Source organism: Halichoeres trimaculatus, unplaced genomic scaffold (genome assembly GCF_033239565.1).
Source record: "Halichoeres trimaculatus isolate MK-OKI-2021-1 unplaced genomic scaffold, fHalTri1.1 fHalTri1_scaffold_11, whole genome shotgun sequence".
Taxonomy (NCBI): Eukaryota; Metazoa; Chordata; class Actinopteri; order Labriformes; family Labridae; genus Halichoeres; species Halichoeres trimaculatus.
In genome coordinates this window covers 34,908,021-34,934,969 of record NW_027437189.1, presented here as the reverse complement: position 1 = coordinate 34,934,969, position 26,949 = coordinate 34,908,021, and the positions used below count along the sequence as shown (strand labels likewise).

At 41.5% G+C, this 26,949-nt stretch overlaps 2 protein-coding genes across 3 annotated transcripts in view; both read left to right on the top strand.

Annotated features, from left to right (window-relative positions):
• Positions 1-5,584, top strand: part of dennd2da (DENN/MADD domain containing 2Da) — a 34,455-nt gene extending 28,871 nt beyond the window's left edge. Inside the window, exons 10-14 of one of the 2 annotated variants that reach the window (XM_074681563.1) lie at positions 2,581-2,755; positions 2,837-2,887; positions 2,971-3,052; positions 4,940-5,185; positions 5,289-5,584. In XM_074681563.1, the coding sequence (XP_074537664.1) occupies positions 2,581-2,755; positions 2,837-2,887; positions 2,971-3,052; positions 4,940-5,185; positions 5,289-5,359 (625 nt within the window). In that variant the 3' untranslated portion in view covers positions 5,360-5,584. The remainder of the gene's footprint in view (positions 1-2,580; positions 2,756-2,836; positions 2,888-2,970; positions 3,053-4,939; positions 5,186-5,288) is intronic. The other variant, XM_074681562.1, reaches the window with a different exon arrangement.
• Positions 5,585-7,361: 1,777 nt separating this feature from the next.
• On the top strand, positions 7,362-25,686 carry LOC141799964 (serine/threonine-protein kinase 38). Its single transcript, XM_074682393.1, has 14 exons — positions 7,362-7,464; positions 11,525-11,662; positions 14,610-14,661; positions 14,941-15,063; positions 15,769-15,852; positions 15,952-16,075; positions 17,113-17,267; positions 18,377-18,488; positions 20,710-20,771; positions 20,883-21,000; positions 21,083-21,206; positions 21,310-21,405; positions 23,386-23,480; positions 23,561-25,686. The coding sequence occupies exons 2-14, from the start codon at positions 11,532-11,534 to the stop codon at positions 23,695-23,697; spliced, it is 1,413 nt and encodes a 470-aa protein (XP_074538494.1). The 5' UTR covers positions 7,362-7,464; positions 11,525-11,531; the 3' UTR covers positions 23,698-25,686.
• The last annotated feature ends 1,263 nt before the right edge of the window (positions 25,687-26,949 follow it).

Genomic DNA, 26,949 nt, shown 5'->3' with positions numbered 1-26,949 from the left:
TCACTGGAAGCTGTGGGTGTGATTGTCCTATTCTACTATAAATTTGTCATAATTTCTATGAATGTAAGAGATTATTTGAAATGTATGATAGCAGCCATAGACTGCACATCTTGTAAACAAACATCTTGTATAAAATGTATGGTCCAACCTTAGAAAAGGACACTGCAAAGTGTGCGTGTGTCTTGGGGAGGGGGGTTAAAAATGTCCTGGAAAAGTATAGGAAATGTCCTGGAAATGTCCTGGAAAATAATCTCTAGAAAAGAGCGGGAACCCTGTTAAAAAACAATGTTTGATCTCTCATAATCCTCAGGGGTAATCAGGGCCTTTTTTTCCTCTCAGGCACTCTTTTGCTCATCTTTTGGGGGCAAATTTACCACCCTTTGAGGTAAACAGAGCACATTTTTGCCCTCTTATATCCTCAAAGAGTAGTAAATTAAGAATCTGACACTGCAGAAAAAAACAAATAAAAAACAAAGCATCAAAATCAATTTTATTAGTATATTTAAGTCTGATCTCAAAATAAAAAACTCAGTTCTTATTATCTGGGGAAAAAAAACATTTAATATTTTTATTTTTCCAAAATAAGAATAGTGTCATTGTGTATTCAAATTGGCATTTGAATGGTCAAATAATTAAAAAAATGCATTTTTATTTTTTTTAATAAGGACTGAAGTTAATTGAAAGATTTGGGCCTAAAGGAAAACAAATAAAATAACCTGCTGTGTTTTTATTAGTGATGAGTAAGTACCGATACTAGGTATGGGTATCAGGCCAATACTGGCCTTATTTTTAAGTATCATTACTTATGAAGGCTACCGATACTATCAGCAACAGATACTTATGTGGAGTAAGTCCTTCTTGCCAGTGGTTGATGCTATACTGCTGTGGTTTAACACCACAGTAAATAGGTGTGGGAGACGAAAATGTTATACAGGACTTTTTGTTTAACAAAATCAAAATCGGGACTTTGTCAAAAAAAAAGGTTAATTCCTTTTTTTTTCAAATTCAAATTCTTCAATTCAATTCTTTGTTTATAAACTGGTTTGGAAAAAAGTTACCACTTTTCTCCAACAGAGGCTGAAAATGTTTCTCTCCGACTCACGTGATGTGCATTTTGTGGGATACAGTCTGTAGACGTTATCATCATCATCATCATTTAACTTTTTCACATGGTGTGGTGTTGGAAAAAGCAAACTTAAAATTGTAAATATCAAAGATTCATAGTTTAAATCAAACCAGAACCCCAAAAGTCGTAATATAATTGAATTGTGAGAATAACTGATCGTTCCAGCAAATGTGCATCAGGTCCTGCTCAGACAATATGAATGAACAAGGGAGAGTTAACAGTTCAACTGTTTTATTTTGAGTTAACAGTTGAACTGTTATATTTTGACTGAACAGTTCAACTGTTTTATTTTGCACTTTTGTGAAATTATTAAAAACTAATCAAAAACACAAAAATATAACAAGCTTCCATCCTTAGTTATGTCTTATTTTAAGATATTAAAAGACAAACATTTTAACTTAATTGTTTGTAAAGAGTAAGAAAATCTGTGAATAGGGTAAGAAAAGTGTTTTCAGTCTGTGGCTTGTCAAAAGTGTTAAAAATAGATGTTTTTGATCCTTCACTCTCTGCAGCTTTTAAACACACAAAATGATCTGAACCCAATGGTCTCCGACTATTACAACCACAGCTCTTAAAGAGATGAGGGAAGTAACTTCAATCAATCAATCAATCAATCTTTATTTATATAGCGCCAAATCATAACAAACGTTATCTCAAGACACTTTACAAAAACATTCGCAGGTCTAGACCTGTGAAGATAAGGAGACTTATCTTATCTTATCTTATCTTAATCCACCATGAGTACAGGACTTTGCAGCATTTAGCAAGTTACAATGGCAAAGAAAAACTTCCCTTTAACAGGCAGAAACCTCGGACAGAACCAGACTCATGTTAGACAGACATCTGAGGAGACTGTGTTGGGGTTAGAGAGACAGATAGAGGAGAGAGAGAAGTATGGGGGGTGACAGAGGGAGAACACACACACACACACACACACACACACACACACACACACACACACACACACACACACACACACACACACACACACACACACACACACACACAAAGGGAGCTTAAGGGAACTTATGACCAGACATTGAAGGTAGATAGGAGTGTTTTAAGTGTTGAAATAAATAACACAATGATATGTACAACAAAGGATCTTTTACCAAATTAAGTTTTCAAAAATTTCACAAAAGAAATCACACTAGCTAACAAAGCCCAATCTATATCTAACAAAGAGCCGAACACAGACGAGGTTTCAGGCAACAGGCCACAGCAGGTCAGCTGAATCTCCAGCCAACCTTTTGAGAATTTCCCACCGCCCAATCTGCGCTCCTGATTAGTGGATGTTGGAAAGCCCAATCACCTGCACCACCTGGCAGCCTGAGGAAAAGAACACCCATGCATCTAGCACGCACACACACAAACTCACAGGCACGCACAGACACACTCAACAGCCAAATACTGCCGGGGCTGTAACGCTGACATTAGCTCCGTTTGTGTTTCCTCAGCACGTTATCTCAGACCATCCACGCCGTGGCGGCACTGCTTTACCCGTTCACCTGGCAGCATACGCTTATCTCCATCGTACCTGAGATCCTGATCGATGTGGTGATGGCGCCAACGCCCTACCTGCTGGGAGTCCAGAAACGCCTGTTGGACCTGGTTACTGACCAGGGAGACGTGAGTCACCCTGAAAAAAAAAGTAGAAACCATTTTTTTTCATTTGGATGTTTCATGGTTTATCTTTTCCCTCTGAAACAGCTGCTGGTGGTTGACCTGTCCGAGGATAAGACGGAGACCTTCATCGTTTCTGTAAGTGTTCAATGAACTCATCTGTTTATGGGAGTCATCCTTTAACAGCTTACACGTCATTGGTGTTAAATGTTCTGTTTCAGATCGGCGATGAGAGCTCCATCCTGCCCCCGAAGCTTCAGGCAGAGATTCTGGAGGCGCTTAGTCTCAGACAGAAAGCCTCAAGTGAGTGACTGACGCTCAGAAATGTTTCCAGCATTTCACTTTTCTTCTGCCAATCGGTAAAATACATCATTTATGAAGGAGCGGTGTGAACTGTCAGCTAATTTCTCCATACAAAAATACTTGTTTCCTCTGTCAATTAACCTAAAAAATTAGAGAGGCAGTCATCAGTAGGGATGCTCAACATTTGCTTTCCTGTCAGTATCTGATACTCTGATACTGTCCAACTTCTAATTTCTGATACTGATATATGCAAGCTTTTTACACCAGAGCTGTAAGTTAACCACAATCTGCCATTGTGGAATGAACACATTATTCCCAATCTTATTGTGATGTCCCACTGAATGCATACATCAATACAACACAGCTTTTCGTGTGTACACACTTTCTGTGCAAAATTAGAGAACAACTTCAACTTAAGTTATGGAAAATAATACCTATGTGACACTGCCACATGTATAATTTCTATAAAGTTTTTAGAGAGAAACATTTTACAGACAATATCAAAACAAGGAAGATGCACATCTTTAGTTCAGAGAAGTAAAAAGACATAGTCCTCTTTTATTTGAATTTCAGTGAATGAGTAACTGGCCTCAACTTGGCAAATAATACAGTCGTCAAATTGTTAACTGGGCTAAATCCGCCCTCCTGTTTTATATGAGTCACAAGATAGTGCAATTAAAAACAGGAAAGACACAACAATGTACAAAAAATGTAACATAGTGACAGGGAACATCTTGGGATCCCCCGAGAAGAGCTGGACGAAGTAGCTAGGGAGAGGGAAGTCTGGGATTCCCTGCTTAGGCTGCAGCCCCTGCGACCTGACCTGGATAAGCAGCAGAAGATGGATGGATGGATAGTATCGGAGCTGATATTATCCGACATTCCTAGTTATCAGTGATTCGTAATGCTCCCATGTCCACAGTAAAGTATGTGAAGAAAACAATCAGAGGATGTTGGAAAGAAACTTTTAGCCTGTGTGTTTTTGTTTTTATAAGGAAGATTTACCATGAAGATGATTATTTCACTCCCAAAACATTATCAAATTCATAACAAATATCATCATCAAAATTACAACAAAATATGGTCATTTACTTGAGATCAGAACTGATTGGTTGTTTTCCTGGTAGAAATTACCATAAAACCCTGGTCTATCTAGGTCAGGTACCAAAACAGCTACAAATTGAGTTAATGAAGTGAGTTTGTAGGTTATTAAATGTCTTTCTCCGTCAGTTATACCTGAAACTGACACAGAACTCCACTCCCTCCTAAGTCTGTGACAGGTTCTCTGCAGCTTCTCTCAGAGCTGATGTTCACATCTTTACACGTTTCTGGACCTGAAGGGAAATAGTTAAGAATATTTTGGCATCGTATGGTTAAATATCACAGATTAATTAATCAAGGTTTAAATGAAGGATGTGTAGATTAAATGTCGTAGATCAGTTTGTCAGATCCACGCTGCTGACAGCTGCAGTGATTTCATTGCAGACATGGTTTTCTGACTATTTAACACCACTCCTGGCTGCCAAACAACATTTCTCTTGACCTCTGTTGCTATGGTGTTGTTGATCTCCAGTACAGAGAAGTCTCCTTTTTTCCATGATACATCTCTCTATGTCTTAAACCCTGTGTGTTCGGCCAGCTGAACCTTGAGTATTTGTGGGCACGTTACTTAAAGTATGACTGTTTTCAGCTGCCACATTCATCAACACCTTATCAGGCGGACACTGTGATTGGCCCTAGTACGCACGTCTCATAAACTACACATGAATGTCGCCCCAAACTAATTTCTAAACCCAGATCTGCACCAATTCCCATACTGGATTGATAGGTGAGGGCCATGTCGTGCCTGGTGTCCTGATGGTAAATGTTTTCTGTCCCCTCTCTCAGCGGTGGAGGAGCTGAACCGGGTGGTGTCAGAAGCCTTCCTGCACTTCTTTGTGCAAACAGTTGGCCATTACTCCTCTTATGTTAAATACAGTCGCAAAGGAGAGCCGGGCTTGTTCGAGAAGAGGAGTTTCTACAAGGCCATCGAGTCCAAAACCACCCGACACTTTGTGAAGAAGTTCATCCAGACGCAGATGTTCGATCTTTTTGTCCAGGAACTGGAGCAGCAGCAGCCTGGACCGCAGCAAGGTAACACAATAACCCCAGTCAAAGACGGGACGCAGCTTATTATTCTGCACCACCTTCATGTTTTCTTCATCAGGCTGACTCCCTCCTGTTCTTCATTCCTCAGGAGTTTTTTATCAAAAGATCCTCGAGTACCAGGAGAAGAAGAAGAAGAAGGAGAAGGCGAGGAAACACTAGCTGTGAGCATGGAGCCTGTGTGTGTAAATAGAGGAGAAGATGTGAATGTTGCACTGTGTGTGTGTTTTTATGTTCTGTGTTGGTTTTAAATAATTAATGTGTGAATTACTGTATGGCTACGTTGCTGCTACTCTGTGAAACACTGGCAGAACGAGAGACTTCAGCTCCACGTGTTGGCCGCGGCCTGCTGCTGACAAGCAGGAAATCATTTCAAATAAAGACTAGTTTTTTAAAATCCAACCACCTGCAGTCTCATTTTTATTTCTGATTAATACATACAGAAGATCTATCAGAAGGTCTCTGTGATGAATTGGAACTCTTCACCTGCACACTTCAAATAAACTCAAGCAGCTTCAAATCCATCAGGTCCCAGCACTCAACTCGTTTTTAGTTTGTGAATCTACTTTCTATTCCCCTCACGTCACAGTGCATCTGCACAAAAATCTGATGCAAGAATTTCATTTTTTTAGGCTCATGCACAATTGTTGAGAAAACAAACAAAAACAAAAACTACACTGTCAAAGGTAAGAACCAGTTTCTGATCTTCAACAGTAGTTCCCAGCATCCTGACTCTTCTTAAACCTGCAAAAAATCACCTCAGTCCATCTTCCCTCACTGTCAAGTATTTGTCCCTTCAGATAATGTTAAGATGACTGAAAAAAGAGTTTTATTTTTACTTTCTTTTAATTGTTTCTCTTTTTTTTCCCAAAAAAAGAAGGATAATAAAATGAACACAGCTCATAAGGTCCTGGTTGGTATTTACTAAGTATTTCTCTCTTAAATGTGACATTAAGTGCTCTCATCCTTCCATTGTGAGGGTTTATTATGATAATGATTATTATCATCATTATTATTTTTCTTTATGGCTCATTCATTTTCTGTTCAGGGTCACAGGTGGCTGGAGCCTATCCCAGCTGTCATTGGGTGAGAGGTGGGGTTCACCTTAGACTGGTCGCCAGTCAATCACAGGGCTGACACAGAGACAGACAACCATTCACTCATACACTCACACTTACGGACAAATTACATTGGCTAATTAACCTGATGAGCATGTTTGTGGGAGGAAGCCGGAGTACCTGGAGAACCCACGCATGCATGGGGAGAACATGCAAACTCCACACAGAAAATTTAAAAATAAAATGCCTTTATTATCATTTTCACAGCAACATTAAAGATATAAAAGCAAGTATTGAAAATGAAAAGACAATAAAACTAGAAATTAATCCATGCTTTGCACAGTATATTAGACAGAAGTGGATTATATTTGCATGAGTTCTTGCAGTCTAATGTAAACTAGTTTTTAATTGGAAAGGGGGAATGTGTATGAGCAATTTTTGAAGACCTGGAATGAGTCTTAGGCTGTATTTTGCCCTTCACAAGCACAGGGTCCAGTAGATGTTTTATTTACAGGTCATAAACAGATGTAAACACATTTAAATCCTAAAGGATTCAACATAGATAACGGACATAAAAAGATAAGATTAGGTCTACACATCAGAAGCAACTCCTCAGTCACCTGATAGTTAATACGATCATAATGAATGAAATCAAATATATGACACAGGCTAAGTAAATCAAGCAATCAGTCTGTATTTACATACCACCAAATCACATCAATTGTTATCTGTAGACGCTTAACAAACAGAGCAGGTCCAAATCTGTTTAAGATGTATTATTGGCAGACAATTAATAATGCTGATAATTTAATCTAATCCCCACAGTCCTTCTTAAAGGGCCTGGTAAAAACGGTAATGCCTGCCCAACTTAGAATTTTTTTCCCCATGTATAAAGTATTGTCAATAAGAATCCAAAGTATTTGTGTAACAAAATATTAAGCATAAACATGATAATTTTCCTGTCAAAGACAGGAGATGATCTCTTTGCTACATTTTCATTAAAGTGGTGTGAGATGAAAACGTGGATCCTAAGTTCACTGGATAAATGTGAATATCTAACACGTTGAAGGAGTCGGGGGGATGTTGGAGGGTAGAGGGTAGAGCACAGAGCACTTTGCCCACTAGATGTCGTGTTGAGTTAAGATGCATAGTGACGCAACCTTCTGCAAAGCAGAGGAAGAGACAGAAGACGCCGCACCTTCGACCAAGGTAAGCGAACAAAGACCAGCTGTTTGTAAATACGGGAAAAAAGCTGGGGACTAAAACGGGTTGGGTGGTTTCCGAAGTTTCTCCTCCTTTCAAAGAGGTTTCAAACACTCTTTGCCTGATATTATCTAAATTAAAGACAAACGGCTGAAGCAGGGTTAGCATTTAAGTGGCTAACGTCTGCAGCTAACTTTCCCTTAGCTTCGGTTAACTTCTGGCTGTCAAGCTCCAGACCATAGAGACAAGTGATTTCCGGTTATGGCCATAAAGATAAAACTCAAAGAACGTCAACAACGACCAATGCGGCACTTACCTAACTTTCTTGTCTTATTTTGAAGGGAGAACCCGGTAATATGTATGCGTAGTGTTCCGGACTTTATGCACATCTGAACTTTAATTGCTAACTAGCCAGCTAACTAATGTTAGCAGGTTAATGCATTTCTAATTAGGATTCATGTCAAAGTGAGTGAACCGCGACCTACATTTCCTCACGGACTTGGATTGAAAGTTGGTTAAATTGTGTTGAGTGTTGAGTTGAAAGACTACAAACCCCCTGACTGGCTGAATTGCCTTCGAAACTAACAACTTTGGTGTCTACGTGTTGTTGACACTGTCTGGGACAGCTGGACAAAAATAGCTCAACTGGAGCGCTGACGTTTCTTTGATACCACCTCCGCTTCTGGGTTTTTGTTGGAAGGAAATCACTTTGAAGTCATCTCTAAAGTGTGGTTCAGGGAAATATTCACTACAGACGCATTACTCGTCGGTTGGTGCTAGAAATACATAAGTTATCCTCTGCGTCTGGTTCCTGTGCTCGTCTTTAGCAACATCCCGGGGACATGTGGTTAGTTCACCTCAGACCTTGTGTTTTTACGACCAGCAAAGTCTGCCTTTATGAGAAAAAACTAGATACATACTTCTTTAGCTAAGGGTTAAAGAATTGTTAATTTGTTTGATATCAATAACATGATTTTCCATACATAATGCCATTAATCACGAATTACAGCTTTTAATCTCCTTTAAAATATATTTAAACGCATGTTTTTATTGTTTTGTTATACTTTTATAAACTTAACAGTGAACAGATATGTCTGGTTTATGTAAACTTTACAGTAGTATGCTGGCTTAGTACCTAAAAATGGGGTCATGTCTAGGGGTGCACCCATCACAATTTTCTGGCTGATCACTGATCTTTAAAAAGCCTGACCTGCTGATACCGATTTGGGTCGACACCAATTTTTACTTTGTATTTTTTATAACTGACAGTGTATACCTTCAGTGTTCCAATTTTATTGTATTGGAAATCATTGAACAATAACTTTGAAACAATAAAATCTTTACGCTTTAGTTTAAACAACCAATAAAGTGCCCTGAGTTTTAGGTCTCAGAGCAAAAAAGCAACAAAGGCTGACTGTCAGACCTTTGAGGAGGAATATAAGATCAGTTTCATATGTAGAGATCAGTGATCAGCGATCTCTGATCACCGATCACTGATCCCCCCAAATTAAAGGGGACATAGCATGCTGATCCCTGATTTAATACATATATATAAAATAATAAATAATAATAAAAAATAATAAAAAACAAGACCTTACACCCCCTGAATCTTCAAAAAATGAGATATTGTATATTTTCTGACATCCTAGAACAAGATTTGATGCCTCTGAAAATAGGTCATTGCCATTTGGCCGCGAGATTTCGACCGTCGTGACGACACGAGGATCCTTTCTTTTTATTGGAGTAATCTGATAAAGCAGCTCCTCCTCTGTGATGTTAGTCACACAACCACCACCGAGGGATACACCCACCAAGAGCAGACTGACTGAGTGCTGGATGCATGGAATGTGCTCTGCTGAGCAGCTCGGCTTTACATGGTGAATTAGCAGTTAAAACACTGTAGTTTTAGCAGACGTCGTAATACTTGTGAGACTGTGATATTTGCATGCTTGTTCTGACATGCACTGTGAACCTGGACCACAATAATGCTGCAGTAATAACATAGTGAGGAACTGACGGTAGAGGCGATCTTTAGAATACACTTTCAGCATGATGGATAAAACAGACAGAGAAAAGTGAAGGAGCAGGATGGAGCCCTGTTATAGAAATAGTTTATTGGTGAAGTCTGCCTATATTTCCACGTATAAACCATACATGTTACAGTACTGGTTTGACTCACCACACTGAAGCATCCTGAGACGATCAGTGTCCAGGTGGATTTTCTTCCTCCTGAGCTGCAGAACCGTCCGGGTCTGACTCAGGGTTCAATACAGAAGGACGTATCCTACACTCTGACATTTTATTAGTGCTATCAATGCCTTACGGTGAAGTTTTGGCAAACAGCAAACTCGCTCGGTCTGCTCCATTCAATGTGGTGATTTTGTAAATACTGCCATGCTGCAAAAACCACCCCCTGGCTCTACCCCCTCCGCCCCTCTGATAGAACTGACCAATCAGAGCACAAAGGGCTGTGACGTTGCGAGGTTACTGGAGGTCATTCTCCAAACGGAGCGTTTCAACGAGATCTTCAGAATGGCCTAAACTGAGGATATTGAGAACGCTATTGTGGGGCAATGAAGGAACTAAATGACTTGTACTGAGGGCAGAAATGCTTTACAGGCATCCTAGTCTGGCACAGTAAAAAAGAGAAACAAGCATGATATGTCCACTTTAAAATGACATCTCTGTGTTTACTGGATTATCATCTACACTGTTTATCTCGACATGATAGAAAACTGTGTGCTCTTGCACATTCTTAATAAGTTACCTGATTAATTGTTGAACTCTTTAGTATGTCTTTTAGTATCCCAGTTTTCTAAAACAGCAACAAAAACTGTCCAGGAAAAATCCCCAGTGACTCAGCAGGCATTACAGGCTTAGAAAGTATGCTGAAAGCGTTGCATGACAGACTTAAACACAGGAGGATCTACAGACAGGCAGATTTGCATGAATGTGACAATTGTCATACTAACAGAATGCAGAGTCAAAGTTCACACCTGGAAAGGTTAACTAAACAGACACTGTTTGTTTAAGCAGCTCAGCAGAAAATGATGGACCTTCATGGCAACAGACATTGTACAACAAGTTCATGAGTCACTTGAAGACCAGTCCCTGGAGAATAATCTCTTACAGTGTTTTAGTTTCCAAACTCACAAATAGAGGGAAGAAGGTGCAACGCTGGTTAGTTTACACCTGGAAAACTTTGAACAGGAGATGTGCTCGGCAGCCACAGTTATTTGAGACTGGACACACTCCGGTGGTAACTCAGATTGCACTGACTGTAAATGCAAATAACTCTGGTGGTGCGGTCGTGGTTTGAAGCTGAACTTACCATTAAAGGGACTTTATTCATTTCAGCTCAAAGAGGTTAGATTCTCATTGTTCCCTGACTTCCTTCAAGTCATCGTCACAGAATGAGTGTGTTTACCTTTGGTTAGGTTTGACAGGCCTGGAAGAGGAAAGCTGAGGAATGATGAACAGGAACATTGAAAATGTGACATTTACTGGGAGAGAGTCCAAACAGACTTTTTGTCTTTTAACTGGAAAATGAAGTTTTCTGTAAAGGAAATGTGGTTTTCTTCACTGTCATTCTGTCTTGTGACGTGTATTACCTTTGAACCATCTGTACATCCTCCTTTATGCTGTGAGCTCCTTTCTAACCCGGGTCTTACTCACTCACACTCCTCTGTCGGTGCTTGCACAAACCAGATTTCTTCATCATTTCTTCATAACGGCCTGTCACAATGTGATCAAATTGTTTTGTTCTGTAGGGAGCGTTGCTTCCTCTTTCGCCACACTAACAGCCGTCTCATTTCATACTTCCAATTTTAAACACAGCTCAGTGGCTTAATCTGACCGAGGCTCCTCAGTAAGTTTCATGTTTTTGTGACAGAGAAGCTTTTTCAGGCAGCTCTTCTGCTTCGTCCCACCTCGTGGTGAAGCTGTGTGTGTTCCTGAGGCATGTGCCAGCAGCACAAGGAACGTGTTTCTGGCAGCCTGGAGCGACAGGAGATGTTTTATTCTGTGAAGAAGCTGTCTGCTCACGTCATTGTCGTCTTTTCTCCAGGTAAAGCATGGCAATGACGGGCCAGAGCTCCTGCTCCTCAATGAGTAACCACACCAAGGAGCGGGTCACCATGGCCAAAGTGACCCTGGAGAACTTCTACAGCAACCTCATCGCCCAGCACGAGGAAAGAGAGATGCGGTAAAGCCCCAGACTCTTAGATGGGACCTGTAACTTTTCATGGCTGCATCTAGTATTGTTGGTGTAAATCAATGTTTGCAGTAGGGCTGGGCGATATGGTCTAAAAATAAAATCTCTGATTTTTTCACAAAAAATTCGATTTACGATTTTTTGATGATTTTTTTTTATCTTTTAAAGAAAACAATATGTACTAATGAAAGAGATAACTCAAAACCAGTTTTAATTTTGTCAAAAATGTTATAAAAGTAACCTCTTTTTGACTCTTGGAATTGAATTTTCAGCTTTTCTTCTGTTTCAGTAACTTCACTTTGTAGTTTCAAAGGAGGCAGACTTATTTACATTCACAGTGAAAGCTGCACCATTTTTTACATTTTGAATTTAAAAATACTGCTAGGAAAAGTGTGTACAATACTGTTTCAGTGCACTGCAGCACTGTTCAGTGATATTCTACTTTTAAATAATTTTAAAAATCCCCACTTTGTTTCTGTCTAGATTTTTTTTTAAGGCTGTAGCCTGTTTATCCTTTAATTTAAATACAAACAAATAAGTAAAAAGAAATGCTATGTATCAAGTGTAGACTCATAAAATTCATGCCTCCCTGCATAAGTCGGTGCCCTGGTCAGGGCACCCCAGTCTAAAAAGTCAGGTCCGCCCCTGCTTATCAGAGTGTACCTGGTTGCGGGCTCGTTATGTTGCTCTGCTAGTCAGCGGATGGATTTATGCTGAATGGAGGGTTCAGTTGGTGGAATAGAGAGAGTTGCAGGGAAAGACAGGACTCAGCTTTCCTCAGGTAAAAGTCAAACACCTTCTCAGTCATGTCTGTCCGAACAGCGTCGCTCTGTTTGATCACCCATCGCCGTCCCGTCTCCCTCCCTGCAGTCTACTGTCACAAATCATGATCCGTCCAAATCACCATAAGAGGGAATTTTCTTCGGTACAGTGGGGATGTTCTGAGAAAAACGAATGTTTATTTCTTTACTGTCTAAATCTCAATTAATCAGAGTATTACCTTTGAAGAGCAGCAGGTTTTACGCGCGTCAATCACATCATTAATAATCTGCAGGAGAACCTAAAAGGGTCCCAGCTTTGTAAATGTTTCAGTCAAAGATCTAAACAAAATCCTGAAAAGTGATAGAATAGAAAACAGAGGATTGAAGAAAAGGGATTTGAACGTTTACTGACCAGAGGACTAGTTTATATCAACCTCTTTGGGCTGTTGATATGGACCATAAGGGACACGTCTCCGTCAAGGTGCTGGGTGTCAACGCCGCACACAAACATTTTTATGACCTTTAGGTTTCTGTTGTTTTGTAAGTGAACTGTTAAATCACGTTGCACACACGCGGAGTCAGTGCTTGCTGCGTTATTAAAGGTGCGCAATAGCAGGGAGAAAAAAATTCAAATTTTTCATTTTTTAAATTGTCCACAAGGAAAAATTCGGATTAAACAATATAATCGATATATCGCCCAGGCCTAGTTTGCAGTGTTGGAAAGCAGAACCCACAGGTTCAGGGGAGCTCTGACTCTGTCTCTGTAGTCAGCAGCACATTTACATGCTGTGTCAACTCTCTCTGTCTCTCCACCACACATGAGGAGTGACACCTGACTCCTGTGGCCATGTGCTTTGACTCTGCTTCATGGAGCACACAATATCTGCTCTCCAACCGAGTATTGGTAACACTTTAAAAAAATGAACTCAACATCACAGCAGCGGTGGAGTAATATAATCGTCTGACACGGAGTTACATGGTATCACCAACCACCGTGTCAGGTCAGCGTGTTTGATTTCACCCTCTGATTGAGGTGATGCTCTGTGCTGTCAGGGAGGTTATACATAATTCAGGTGTTGATGAGGGTGAAGCTGACACTGGATTTGACATCTTATTACAGCTGAAAAGATTCCTCCAATAACTTGAGGTACTCGATTACAAAAAATGATCAAGGAATTTTTTCTGCATCAAGGAATCATTTAATTTAAAAAAAGATCAAAGAGAAGTATTTCAAAACTCTCTAAATAGAGCTGATGCTATATTTAGAGAGTTTTCAGACCCCTCGACCCACCTCTTTTTCAAAATAGCATCTGGCAACAAATCTAGCTTCTTTTCTGGAGTGTGGAGACTTTGATATGAAAGCATGTTTTGATCTAACTCTCTTTGATGAGCAGCAGGTGCTACTGCTGGCCCTTCCCCTATCCACAACACAGACAGACAAGTTGCCCTCCTTGTCCTCCTGATTCGCGCAACTGTGTATTTCTTTGGGTCACTTTTGCTGGTGCCCAGCCTGGATAAAGGAGGAGGAAAGCAGTTTAGACACTATAAAACAAGGATCAACGGATTACAGTTCATTTGTAGTTTTAAAAACATTCACAGTGTTTCTACCTGCTTGCTGTCTCTCCTGTGATGCTATTCCTCTCTCCTACAGCGCCCAGAACAATAACATGCAAATGACTTGTTATACAAATTAGGTGATGGTGCCTTTTAGCCACTTCTGGGACAGCCAATAGCTACTGTCCCTACTGAGGAGTTGGCATGTTGAAACTAGCGATGTTTCACTCAACTTTGATGATGTTTGAAATGGGAAGCAGCCTCATTCTCTCAGGTTTTCATGACTATACATGACAAAATTGATTTAAAAAAAAACTGTTAACCGTGGATTAAGTGGATGCATGCTTTTGGGGTGTACACTAAACAAAAACTGGCTACAAAACCCCATTGAGATCCGAACCATTCCATCACTGGTTTACCACCACACCACCCTCTGCTCCACACTTCAATCATATTTTACCCAAAGACTCATGTATTAACGCTGAGTGCTGCTGGATTTTTGCTCTGACTTACCTGGTTCCTGATACTTCAGACCTGTAAAAGTTGACGTGTTTGTATGATGATGAACATGTTTTTGTTTTTGCCTCTAAATTGATGCGAGCACACATGTTTTTGGTTGCCAGGCAGCAGAAGCTGGAGAAGGTGATGGATCAGGAGGGCCTGGCTGATGAAGAGGTGAGTGACAAACGCCTGCAGTGTTTACCCAGCATGCCCTGTGGCAGTTTGTGAGAGCATTCAGTCAGCTGAGGGTCAGGTTTTCTGGTTGAGAGACTATGCCGGACAGAAGTTTTTATTTCTTTACTTGAAGTTAAGAGAGGTAAGCCCCAGCAGCAGACATTTCCTTCAGCACCCATCACAGAATCTTCCAGCAGTGAAAGTGCTCAGGTATGACTGATCGGTAAAGTGTGTGTCCCACATCGTCATGTCTATAACCATGGGGTTTGTGCCCTGCAGAAACGTATCCGGCGTTCTCAGCATGCAAGGAAAGAGACGGAGTTCCTGCGTCTGAAACGCACTCGGCTTGGTCTGGAGGACTTTGAATCCCTGAAGGTGATTGGACGAGGAGCTTTTGGAGAGGTGAGAACCTGTTAGTATGTTTGAACATCTGTCCCACACACAGACCTAGGGCTCACGCTTCTTAGAGTTCGGTCTGTCTCTCTGTTTGTGTCTTTGTCATTGACTTCCTTCATCACATCCTTTCTACATTTTCTGTTCCATAAAGTGTGGAACTGTCAGAGCATTTAGACGTCTCGTCACTGAACCTTTGTGTTTCGCTGTGCTGAATGCATTTTTATATTAATTTTAACACTTTGATTTCTTTGATCAGTCATTCTAGTTTATTTATACCACACAAGCTTTGAGCTGCAGATTCAAAGATTCAAAGACACGAAGCCTGAGAAGGTTGTCCAGGAAGTGAGCTCAAAATAAGCCAAGATTCAGGTTCCAGAGAACCCTACTGTCTCTAAATTCTGACACGAGAGCTTTAATAGTTTGGTGTGTGTGTATCACTGGTTGAAAGTTAGTCATGATGATCCCTGAACAGCAGAGACACACAGCCTCACAGAGAGAGTGTGAGAGAGGACCATCACGGTTTTAATCAGTGACTCATCACTGAGTCTCTGTCTGCTGTTCCAAACATCCTCAGGCTGAAGTTCAACAAGCATCAGCTGAACAACTCATGCACTTCTTCCCTCGCAGTTGTCACACTAATATCTGTCAGAAAGAGTTCAACAAGTTTTGTTTCACCCACTGATTGGGCACCTTGGTTTTCACTGCCCTCAGGTCCGTCTGGTGCAGAAGAAAGACACGGGTCACGTCTATGCCATGAAGATCCTCCGCAAAGCTGATATGCTGGAGAAGGAACAGGTAAGGCACAAAACACACACACAGACACACACAGGCAGGGTTGTTTAATCTTTAGTCTTTCATCCTTAAACCTGCGTGAACCTGTTTTCTGTGGGTAAGGTGGGACATATCCGCGCTGAGCGGGACATCTTGGTGGAGGCCGACAGTCTGTGGGTGGTGAAGATGTTCTACAGCTTCCAGGACAAGATGAACCTCTACCTCATCATGGAGTTTCTGCCCGGAGGTAAGACCTGAGGCATGAACCAGTCACAGAGACAGATGATGAAAGGCGCTCAGGCCTCCAGTGGACTGGCCAATCAGAGTGAAAAGAGCAGTGTTGGGAAGTAACGATTATTTTTCGTTACGTTACCTAACAAAATTACTTTTCTCTGTAACTTCTAACGTAACGTTACTTCTGTCATTCTGTAGTGCCGTTATAGTTCTTTTGAATTAAATAGGTGCGTTAGTCGCGTTAGTCGCGTTATAATGAAGCACTCCTGGTTCCTCCTCCTTCTCTCACAAACACATGGACGAGGAGCGGTGAGCTCTCACACTAACATGAATCTTGCTGCTGAGAAAGCAAGTGATAGTGATGATTGGTTAACACAGGGGAACTGCTGACGGTAAGCCAATCAGAAACAGAGTTTGGCGGGCCCATGCTGCTGTACACACACAGTAAACAAACACGACAAGATGACCAGCAGACGAGTACCTCACAACCATCTACAATGGAAGGCAGCGGTGCCAGCTTTGCAGGATGGAAGAACAACCATTATGTTGAATTCGTGGAGGTAAAGGCAGACGACAAAAACATTGTTGTGAAATGCAAACTCTGCCCAGGGCAGAAACGTTTATCCACGTCGAAATCCAGCAATGCTAATCTTTTAAAGAACCTGACCACGAAACACACGACAACGAAACTAGTCACTAATGATAAAGTTGACCTTTCTGTTACTGTACCACCGAAGTTTTTTTTTAAAGTAAAGTAACTAGTTACTAGCTACTTTTATAATCTAGGAACTAGTAAAGAAACTAATTACATTTTCTCAGCACTAACTATAACCAGTTACTTTTAAAAGTAACTTTCCCAACACTGGAAAAGAGGAACCTTAAAGAGACAGCAGCTAAAGCAAAGTGTGTCAGATGCTGGAATCAGGATTTTCTCAATCAGCAGGGGGATAATGATAGAGTTTTCTTGAGCTGTAAATAATGTAAAGCTACTACAGGTGCCCCAGAGGGGCAGAATAGCTCCTCTTTAACCTCTGGTGTGTTGGGCTTCAGGAGACATGATGACCCTGCTGATGAAGAAGGACACTCTGACAGAAGAAGCCACTCAGTTCTACATCGCAGAGACGGTTCTGGCCATCGACTCTATCCACCAGCTCGGCTTCATCCACAGAGACATCAAACCTGACAACCTGCTGCTGGACTCCAGGGTCAGTAACACTTTCAAACTTTTCCTTCATTAGAAACCCCTGACATCAATGTTTTTTCCCTCTCAGTCTCATTATTCACATCAGCGTCATGCCAATGAATACCCGTGGATCGTCAAAGGCCCCGTTTACACAACAACGTTTCATCAGAAAACGTTAAAATGCTGTGAAAAAAAATTGAGTTTCCACAGAAACGCAGAGGGACTGAAAGCGCTGTAGTAAGCATGCCAGGCCTGTAGGTGGTGCCATAACAGCCTTGTCCAGAAGCCGCTTTTGGGAGAAGTAGAGTTGAGCTGGTCATCTGGTGTATTGGTGAATACTAAGTGCAATAGTGGAGAAACAGATGCACATTTTGTTAAAGACAGTCTGCAGATTCAGCAGATTGAGCAGCACAAGCTCAAAACGGTACTTCGCGACGATCCTAACAACGGTACTGTTGTCCTGTTGTATGCGTGAAGTGTGAAGTGGAGTGTGACGTCATCGCTCCCACTGAAAGCGCCGGCTTACTGTTTACACGGCAACTGTGTCAGCAGCGTTACAGAAAAATCCCACTCTGGAGGCCGTTTTCAAAGTTTGCTTTTTAGGTCGGCTGAAACGCAGTTACCGTGTAAACCTGAAGCTGAAACGCAACAAAACTTTTGCGTTTCACCCTAAAACCATTGTTGTGTAAACTGCCCCTAAAAGTGTAAACATGCATACAAGACATACTTCTCTTCTCAGCTCTCAACGAATATATACTCCTTTGATTATTAACATCACTGCCAGGAACTATGGTGCCTTTTTTTTTGGTCCATTCTTGGTTCATCAAACTTCATCTTTCACATGTAGAACATGATCTGTATCTGAAAAGTCACCCTGCATGATATGAAACCCCTCCCTGACTGCCTCTCTGTCTAAAACCCGTCATGTATGACCTCAGTCAAATCACACGGTGTTACAGGAAGTCTGTTTATCTCCCTTTGTCTCTGCCTCCCTTTTACTCTGCACCTGAGTGTAAATAAGATCAATCTATGAATCTGTCACATGGTTTCTCTAAAGTCTGAAAGAAGTCCAGAGTGTTCCCTGAAGAATGCAGACTTCCCTTATTCTAACAGTGGACGTTGTGTTTGCAGGGTCATGTGAAGCTGTCAGATTTCGGTCTGTGCACGGGGCTGAAGAGAGCTCACAGAACCGAGTTCTACAAGAACCTGAACCACAGTCTGCCCAGTGACCTCAGCAAGCAAAGTAAGAGAGCCCTGCTTTTTAGTTTCACATCAGGCACCAAATTTTGACCATATAATACTAGGGATGCACAGTAATATTGGTAAGTTTTCGGTATTGGCCAATATTGGCTTAAAAATAAAATATCGGCAAACACTCTGCTGAAACACGCTGTAGATATTTTTAGCACTTTTTGTAATTTTGTTTGCACCCTGCAGATTGAGTAGTTCCATGTTTTGCTCCTGTTATAAACCTATGGTTGACAATTTGGAAGCTTGGTAATTATTAATACCACCGTTTATGAGGCTGTTATGGTCCAATGGGCCGATCTACACAATATAAAAAGCAAAATGAATGAAAAAACAAAGCAAACAAGCAAAACAGCATAATAATTGACCAACTCAACTCAACTTTATTTATAAAGCACTTTAAAACAACCTCAATTGAAACAGAGTGCTGTACATAAAATTAGTACAGGAATAAATAGTAAATAAAACAAATAAATCATTAAAACAAAGGTGCACATAGTAAAATAAATTGTGACATTTTTCTAAAAATAATTTAAAACAATGAAACAATTAATAAAAAACTAAAACAGACCGCTCATGTTTTAGTGTAAAAACACTAAAACATGAGCAGAGTCTCAAGCTGGGTTAAAAGCCAAAGAATAAAAATGTTTTTTAAGACTTGTTTTAAAAGCGTACAGTGAGGGGGCTCGTCTTATGTGGAGGGGGAGCTCGTTCCACAATTTGGGTGCCGCAACTGAGAGAGCGCTGTCCCCTCTGAGCTTACACTTTGACCTCGGTACCTCAAGGAGCAGCAGATCAGCTGACCTGAGGCACCGGGAAGGAGCATGGGGATGGAGGAGCTCAGAGAGGTACACAGGGGCCAGACCATTTAAAGATTTAACCAATCCAAACCACTGTTGCCCTCATTTTGGGTTTGTGCGTGAGCCCATCCAATCCCCTGCCTCCCCTGCTCTGCACTAGGACAGTGGGCCCATGGTCCCACCTCGTCCTTCCCCACTACCCCCCCTCACGTCAGCTAGCTGCTCAGCTACTGAAGCGTCATGGAGCCAGGGAAGACTGAAACCAGGAAGCTGTTACTGTTACCCTTCCACAGGGAAGGGAAGAAAATGAAAAAGTTTTGAGGTAAAGGCTGAAGCAAGGAAGAATTACGAGTGATACAGGTGCCAACAGAGACTGAACATTGGAGAAATGTATGACTGGTGGAAAAAGCTGAAGAGTGACGCTGAGACAGTCTAATTTCTGTTGAACAAGTAATGACTTTGTTTACCACAGTGGGAGATGTCAGCTGAATAACTCTGGTTAGTCTGTGCCTGTACTGGCTGATGACTGAATGTTGCTGGTCGGAACGGGTAGGCTCTGTCAATAGATTTTAGCATAAGATAGCCACACATCTTTAGTAGGGATGGGCGAGTACCAATACCAGGTATCAATATTGGGCTGATACAAGCATTTTTTTAAAGGTATTGGTACTTGTGAAGGCTGCAGATACCAGCAGCAAATACCCTAGGCAAGAAAATCTTTTGTCAAGCAAGTCCTCCTTGCCACTACTTCTGCTAATTGCGGAAAGGGCAGGCTCCTTTTTCAAATGTGTCTCATCAGCCACACTGGGTTAGACCATAGCGTTGAGTTAAACTTGAAATAAAGCAGCAGTCTGTGAGGTACGTGTAGCCGACTAATTAAAGCACATTTATCATTTTCTAAAGTAAAGCATTTTATTCAATTTGGGTTTAATTGCTGAACAGTAGAACTTGTCATATGTTCCCTGTGAGCAGAGGTTATGTGTACTGACTGTAGGCTTAGCCAAATTTGCCCTGGTTGGGAAAAGTGTTTTGATTTTCTTAGGAAGAGCTTCATCCAGCTTTCAAATAACTTTTATCTTTGGATTTTATTGTTTCATTGTTAAAAATAAATTTACAGTTTAAGGACATATTTTTCTTATTTTGCACTAGAAATGAATATTACATAACAATTGTGATAAGAGATAAGATACACAACTTCCAATACAGAGGAGTGTTAATGATCGTTGCAATTAAGTGCGCAGAAAAAAATACCAGTATCAGCTAAAAGAGTTGTTTAATATTTGCATATCGGATATGGGCAAAAAAATCCACCATCATGCGTCCCTATAAATAACCCCCTGAACTGACAATGGAAGTGGTTCCTGTGTGAAATGTGGAGTGCTTGATTTGCACACTGAGCCGTCTGTTTCTCCACAGCCTTTCAGAATATGAACTCCAAGAGGAAAGCAGAGACCTGGAAGAGGAACAGAAGGCAGCTGGTACGTCTGAGCAGAGATGGGATCAGACTTTAGCTTCAAGGCTGATTAAATCACAGATTTCTCCCTAACTTAGTCCCAAAATAATCCTCCTCTCCTCTCCTCTCCTCTCAGGCTTTCTCCACTGTGGGAACTCCAGACTACATCGCTCCAGAGGTCTTCATGCAGAATGGATACAACAAGCTCTGTGATTGGTGGAGCCTGGGAGTCATCATGTATGAGATGCTGATTGGTAAGAGTGCAGACTGCACCTTTATTCACTTTACAGGGTTTGAAGCTGCACACGGCCTGACTGATGGCTCCTCTGTGTGCAGGTTATCCTCCGTTCTGCTCAGAGACGCCTCAGGAGACGTACAGAAAGGTGATGAACTGGAGAGAGACGCTCACCTTCCCTCCAGAAGTGCCTATATCAGAGAAGGCCAAAGACCTCATCCTCAGGTACAGGGGCGCTCTGTGGCGGCTGCATCAGGATTTGCGCTGAAATTGTTTGTGTTTGGTTTTTTAAAAGTGCATGACATGAAGTTTGTTGTGTGGTTCTCAGGTTCTGCTGTGAGGAGGAGCACAGGATCGGTGCTGCCGGCGTGGAGGAGATAAAGTCCAATCCATTCTTTGAGGGAGTAGACTACGACCATATCAGGTGAGACTTGGGCATGTTTCAGAGAGAGAGCTCATGGAAGGCGCTCAGAGCTTCAGATTACTGATCAAACACCTCTGTGTCAAAGCAAGAAGTGGTTCCTCGCTGCTGTGGGCGTGCATGTGTCGTGGTTTTCTTCACCAAAAAACATCCTGTTCTGTGCAGCCAGAGCGCACCACGCCCTCAGACAGAAACGGGGTGTTGTTGTATGCTGCACATGCCGAGCTTTGAGTTCACTCTGAAGGCTTTGAGTGTGGTTGAGAAAAACCTCCTTCTCTCAGGCCATTGTTTCCTTTGATGCCCAGGTGGGCCAATTCAAACAAGACTCTGCAGTAGCCAAATTATTAGGGCTGTCATTTTAACGCGTTAAAAGATTAATAAATTACACCGCAGATAAAACTTAATGCAGATTAATCTGGATCCCAAACCCGCGGGGCATTCAAAGACACCCTTATTTTCAAATGTCTGGCATTTACAAACCGTTTGTCCTACTTGGAAAAAGTGGTGTTCTCGTCAGATTTTCAAATTTCCGACAGTCCCTGAATTTATCACTTGTGACTTCAGCAACATGCTTTAAACTGGGGGTGGAAGCGAGTGATTTTTGCTGTCCACATCTTGTTTATTCACACGTCCTTTTTGAAAATCTGCAGAAAATCAACCGTTTGCTTTAGCTCAATTCTGTAAAAAACAGATAATGCTACTCTCTTTACTGCATTAAACAAGCCCTGAATGATCCATCTTCTTTGTGTCATGTTTTAGCTTGGGGCTGCTCTGCACCAATCAGCAACAGTTTGTGTGTTCAGAGCTTGTAAAACTGAAAATACTTAACTTTTCTTTGATCCAAGACTTGAAAAAAGTGTTATGTACATAGTTCCTCACAGTTTTTAGCCTTTAGCCCTGGTTCTCCTGACCTCATAGAAGTATAGAAGTTCATATTGCAGTGAAAATTGAGTCCACATCGAGTAAAAATGTGACAGAAGCAAAAACCATCCTAAAAATCAAATCAGCTTATCTTAGGTGCAGGACTGTGTAGATTTTGTAAAGATAGAACCATAAAACTTTTTTCATGTGTTCCTTATGCCTCAGGGTACCTAACAATGTGTTGTATATATTCCCACCTTATTTTTAAACGTTTTTTATGTAATTTTAATGTCCTGGTATTCAAATTCTTTATTTTGGGACCTTAAGCAGATATGAGATTAAAATGCTATTAATTAGATTAATTAATTACAAATCCTGTAATTAATTAATCTAATTTTTTTTTTTTAATCGCCTGACAGCACTACAAATTATACATTTTTAAATGTCAGCATTTGGTTCAAAATCCATCTCAAAGCTGTGGAACCAGATTTTTGAAAAGAAAAATCCCAAACTTCAAATCAAAGAAAAGGTAGGTCAAGTTGTGTTGCAGCTTTGAAGGTTGTCAGGGCAACATGTGTGACAGTGTGAAGGAAACGGCAGAATCAGATCGTGAAGTGAGACCAAATGGTCTCTTTTGGTTCTGCTAGTAGTCTTCACAGGTTTCAAAGTCCTCCAGTGTCCCTTTGACTGGGACACAGTTATAGAGATGAAAACGGTTGTCATGACAGCTCCTAAGAGTGAAACTAAATCATTTGGAGCTCCCTCTACTGACCAGCTGCAGTATAGGTCATAGAACCTACCTCCTCTATTTTAACGGATGCAACTTTCAAATTGAAATGCACATCACTTTTTCATTTTCTGAAAAATGAAAATGACCTTGAAGGAGTTATTTAATGCTTAGAAAAGAGAAGAGAAGGAACAGTGAGAGGAAATGTGTCTTTCTACAGTGAGCGGTTCAAACTTAGAAACCACAGAGAGAAACATCCCTGGTGTTTCTGGGTCTAACCTGCATATGGCTGTCAGGGGTCAGGCTCACCACCAACACCAGCTCTCTGTGGATCTGTCTGAGCTCCAGATTTCCCTCTGGACTCGTTCCTCTAACCTCTGTGCTGTGTTTTACAGAGAGAGACCTGCCGCCATCCCCATCGAGATCAAGAGCATTGACGACACCTCAAACTTTGACGAGTTCCCTGATTCAGACATCCTCACGCCCTCAGGTCTGCAGCAGGTTTCTGTGAACTCTTTGTCATCTTCCTCTGAAGTGATGACTAAAACTTTTCTCCTCCTCCTCCTCCAGTTGCTCCTGTTTCCAACCAGGTGGAAGCCGACCTGAAGAACAAAGACTGGGTCTTTATTAACTACACCTACAAACGCTTCGAGGGCCTGACTGCCCGGGGAGCCATTCCGTCCTACATGAAGTCTGGGAAGAGATGAAAACTGTGAGACAGGATTTTAAACCAACAGCACCGTGACACCTGAACGAGTCGTCCAAACCCGTGAGGAGAACTCAGCGTGTTCTGTGACCTGAGCGCCAACTCAGGACCAATAATAACGGGGCTCACTTTCATCTGCTGCTTCCAACCGTATGAACTGCTGCCTTCATTTCTGCAGCCTTCACTTCTCTGATGCTTCCGAGGGTACCTTTCTTCTTCCTGTGAGGACTGACGGGATCCAGCCGGATGTCTTCATTCCTGATACCAGCATCATGTACATTCCCTCTCTGCAAACCAGCACAGGATCCAAGGGCTCCTCTCTTTTTTCACTCCATGTCTCGGTGACTTCTCCACTCAAACATTTGGAAGTCGCCTCTTGAAGGTTATCAGGTGCTCTCCAGGGATTCTGTCCAAATGTTCCTTGTGGGTTTCTTTCGGCTCACTTTGAGGCTCCTTCAGACGCTGAACCAAAGACTGTGAGCTGCACCACACTTCTGCTTCCTCTCTCTCATGCCACCTCTTAAGACTTAGACTGTTTTAGATTGAGATTTGCAACTTCAGCTTGTTGAGTTGAATATATGAGAATGATCTATTTTACCAAGTCTTGTTACATTGATCCCCCCCCCGCCCCCCATTCCCCTCCCCCCTGTCCTGTTTGGAAACCTTTAGCACCTTAAAAACCGTCTTCAAACTGAGGCCTGCAGCTCAGTAACTGTGTGCTTGTGTTGGGTGTTTTCATTGAGCTGGAGGAGTTAAAGTGTGGCTGTGTTCATCTGACGGCAGAGTTAAAGCACAGGCTCTGATCTGAAGTCACTATTTCCCCACACACAGTTTAACTTGACTCCAACAGCTGATTCTTTGTCGAGCTGATTCTGAACAGATTTACTCACCCTGAAACTGCACAGAGCTAACTGTCAGGTGAACTAGTACACCACGGGACAATTTATATCATGCAACCAGAGTGATACTCGACAAGACGATGAAAAACATTTGGTTTGTTGTTGTAGTCAAATGAAATATGAGTTAATCTCAATAAGGTTTGTTTTATTTTGAAAGTCACCAGGTTTTAATGTGGTTTCAGTGCACAACTCCCTGTCCCTCTTGATCACCTCTGTAAAAACAGACGAGACGTTGCTCGAGCATCCAGCAGAAATTGTACAAGTGTTCATATCTGAACTGGTCTGACTTTAGGACCCTTAAACCTCTGAACATGTTGAAAGTTTTATACAGACTGGATATCAGCGACTCTGAATTCCTGACAAACACAGAAAGGTTTGCTCAAAGCTGAACATAAATAGTTTGTAAATATTGATCAGAACTTCACATGGGGGATTATTTCATCTCTTAATTTGATGTATGTGTGTGTTGCAGACTTCAGCTCAAGGCCAAACACTCCTCCTGTGAAATAACTCAGTGTAAACTTCCCTGAAGTGCAGATTTAAGCTCACTGCAGTGTCTCAGTGCATTAATGCATTAAGCTTTCAGTCCAGTCTTTTTGATTCTTTTATCCCTCATCCATCAGGCCCGTAGCTAGGGATGGGTACCTAATTAGGTACTTTTATCGACAGAATTCTTACAAAAGTACCGAGTACCGATTAACTTAAAATCAAAAGGTACCATGTTTAGGTACCTAAGTGCATCCTTGTTACTGTGAGGGAGCAGAAGAGTAGGTGGTTTTCCATGCAGGACATGAACACAGCATTGCAAGGTTGTATTTATGAAGAATAAATATGTTAAATTGTAAAAAAAACAACAACTATTATTAAACAAATCAATTATTTTTACCACATAAACACAAAAAAGTACCGATTGAGTACCGGTACCGATTGCCAGGTACCGGGCATTAGTACTATATTGTTTATGTGAAAGGTACCCATCCCTACCGCACACTTTCTGACTGGTGTGATGTTTGCTTTGTCTGTGCTGCAGATATTTAGAAAATAGTTTCAGGGGTAATTTAAAGGGTAAGTTTGGTTTATACAGCTTTTACATTGTTTATAGAATGAAGTAGAACGGAATACTCACCCAGAAGGCTTTCCTGATCCAAGCAGTGCTTCAGGAGATATTTAGATCCAAAATCGTGCAGCGGACGTCCGTATAATGGGATCCATCAGGGCATAGACAGCGCCGCTCCTAAAACTGAATTAATCGTCCAAAAACTCATAATTTTCACCAATACTCCATCATGGTCCGCTCCGGGTTAGTCCTCTGCTGCAGTCTGTGTCACTCCAGACAGCGCTGTGTGGCTGTAATGACCTCTGAACTGACGAAGACTTTGTTTACATTTGCCCCTCCGCGCATGCGCAGTACTCTCTGGAGAGCTGACTCCACTTCCTCCTTTCTTTGAGGGTCAAATGTAAACAAAGTCTTTGTCAGTTCAGAGGTCATTACAGCCACACAGCGCTGTCTGGAGTGACACAGACTGCAGCAGAGGACTAACCCGGAGCGGACCATGATGGAATATTGGTGAAAACACAAGTTTTTGGACGATTAATGCAGTTTTAGGAGCGGCGCTGTCTATGCCCCGATGGATCCCATCATACGGACGTCTGCTGCACGGTTTTGGATCTAAATATCTCCCGAAGCACTGCTTGGATCAGGAAAGCCTTCTGGGTGAGTATTTTGTTCTACTTCATTCTATAAACAATGTAAAAGCTGTATAAACCGAACTTATCCTTTAAAGTAAATCAAAAAGTCCTTTTTCATTCTTGGTCATACATTTTTCACCTTAACCATCATAATAGGTTTCAGTCTCTGCTCTGTCTTCAGGTCTTTCTGTTTCAGTTCTGCTGCAGGTTTTTGATCCACATTCCTCTTCACTGAACATTGGACTGTCTGGTTAATGAACAGTTGGAGGTTTCCTCAGTGTGTGTGTGTGTGTGTGTATATATTTTAATCTGTAACAGGATGTTTGATACCAGGAGGAGGCTCACAGCATTACTCACCTCACCCTGAATGTTTTAAAGACACTCAGCATCTCACAGAAGAAGACGTCACACACCACCTGCCGTGTTTGTCGGCTGAGGAGTATCCGTGCATTTAGGAGCACAGGGCTCACTCAGCTCTTTCCACTGAACACAAGATCCAAATGCTGTCCTTTAAAATGAATGTAAATGAAGTTTGATGGAGAACATTTTCTGTTTTTTTTTGCCGCAGTAATTCCAAAATGCTGTCTATGTGAATGTGGCCGGGAGCACACACACCCCTTCCTTTGGTTTGTCTTAAAACCGGCACACGATGTGGAAGCCCATTT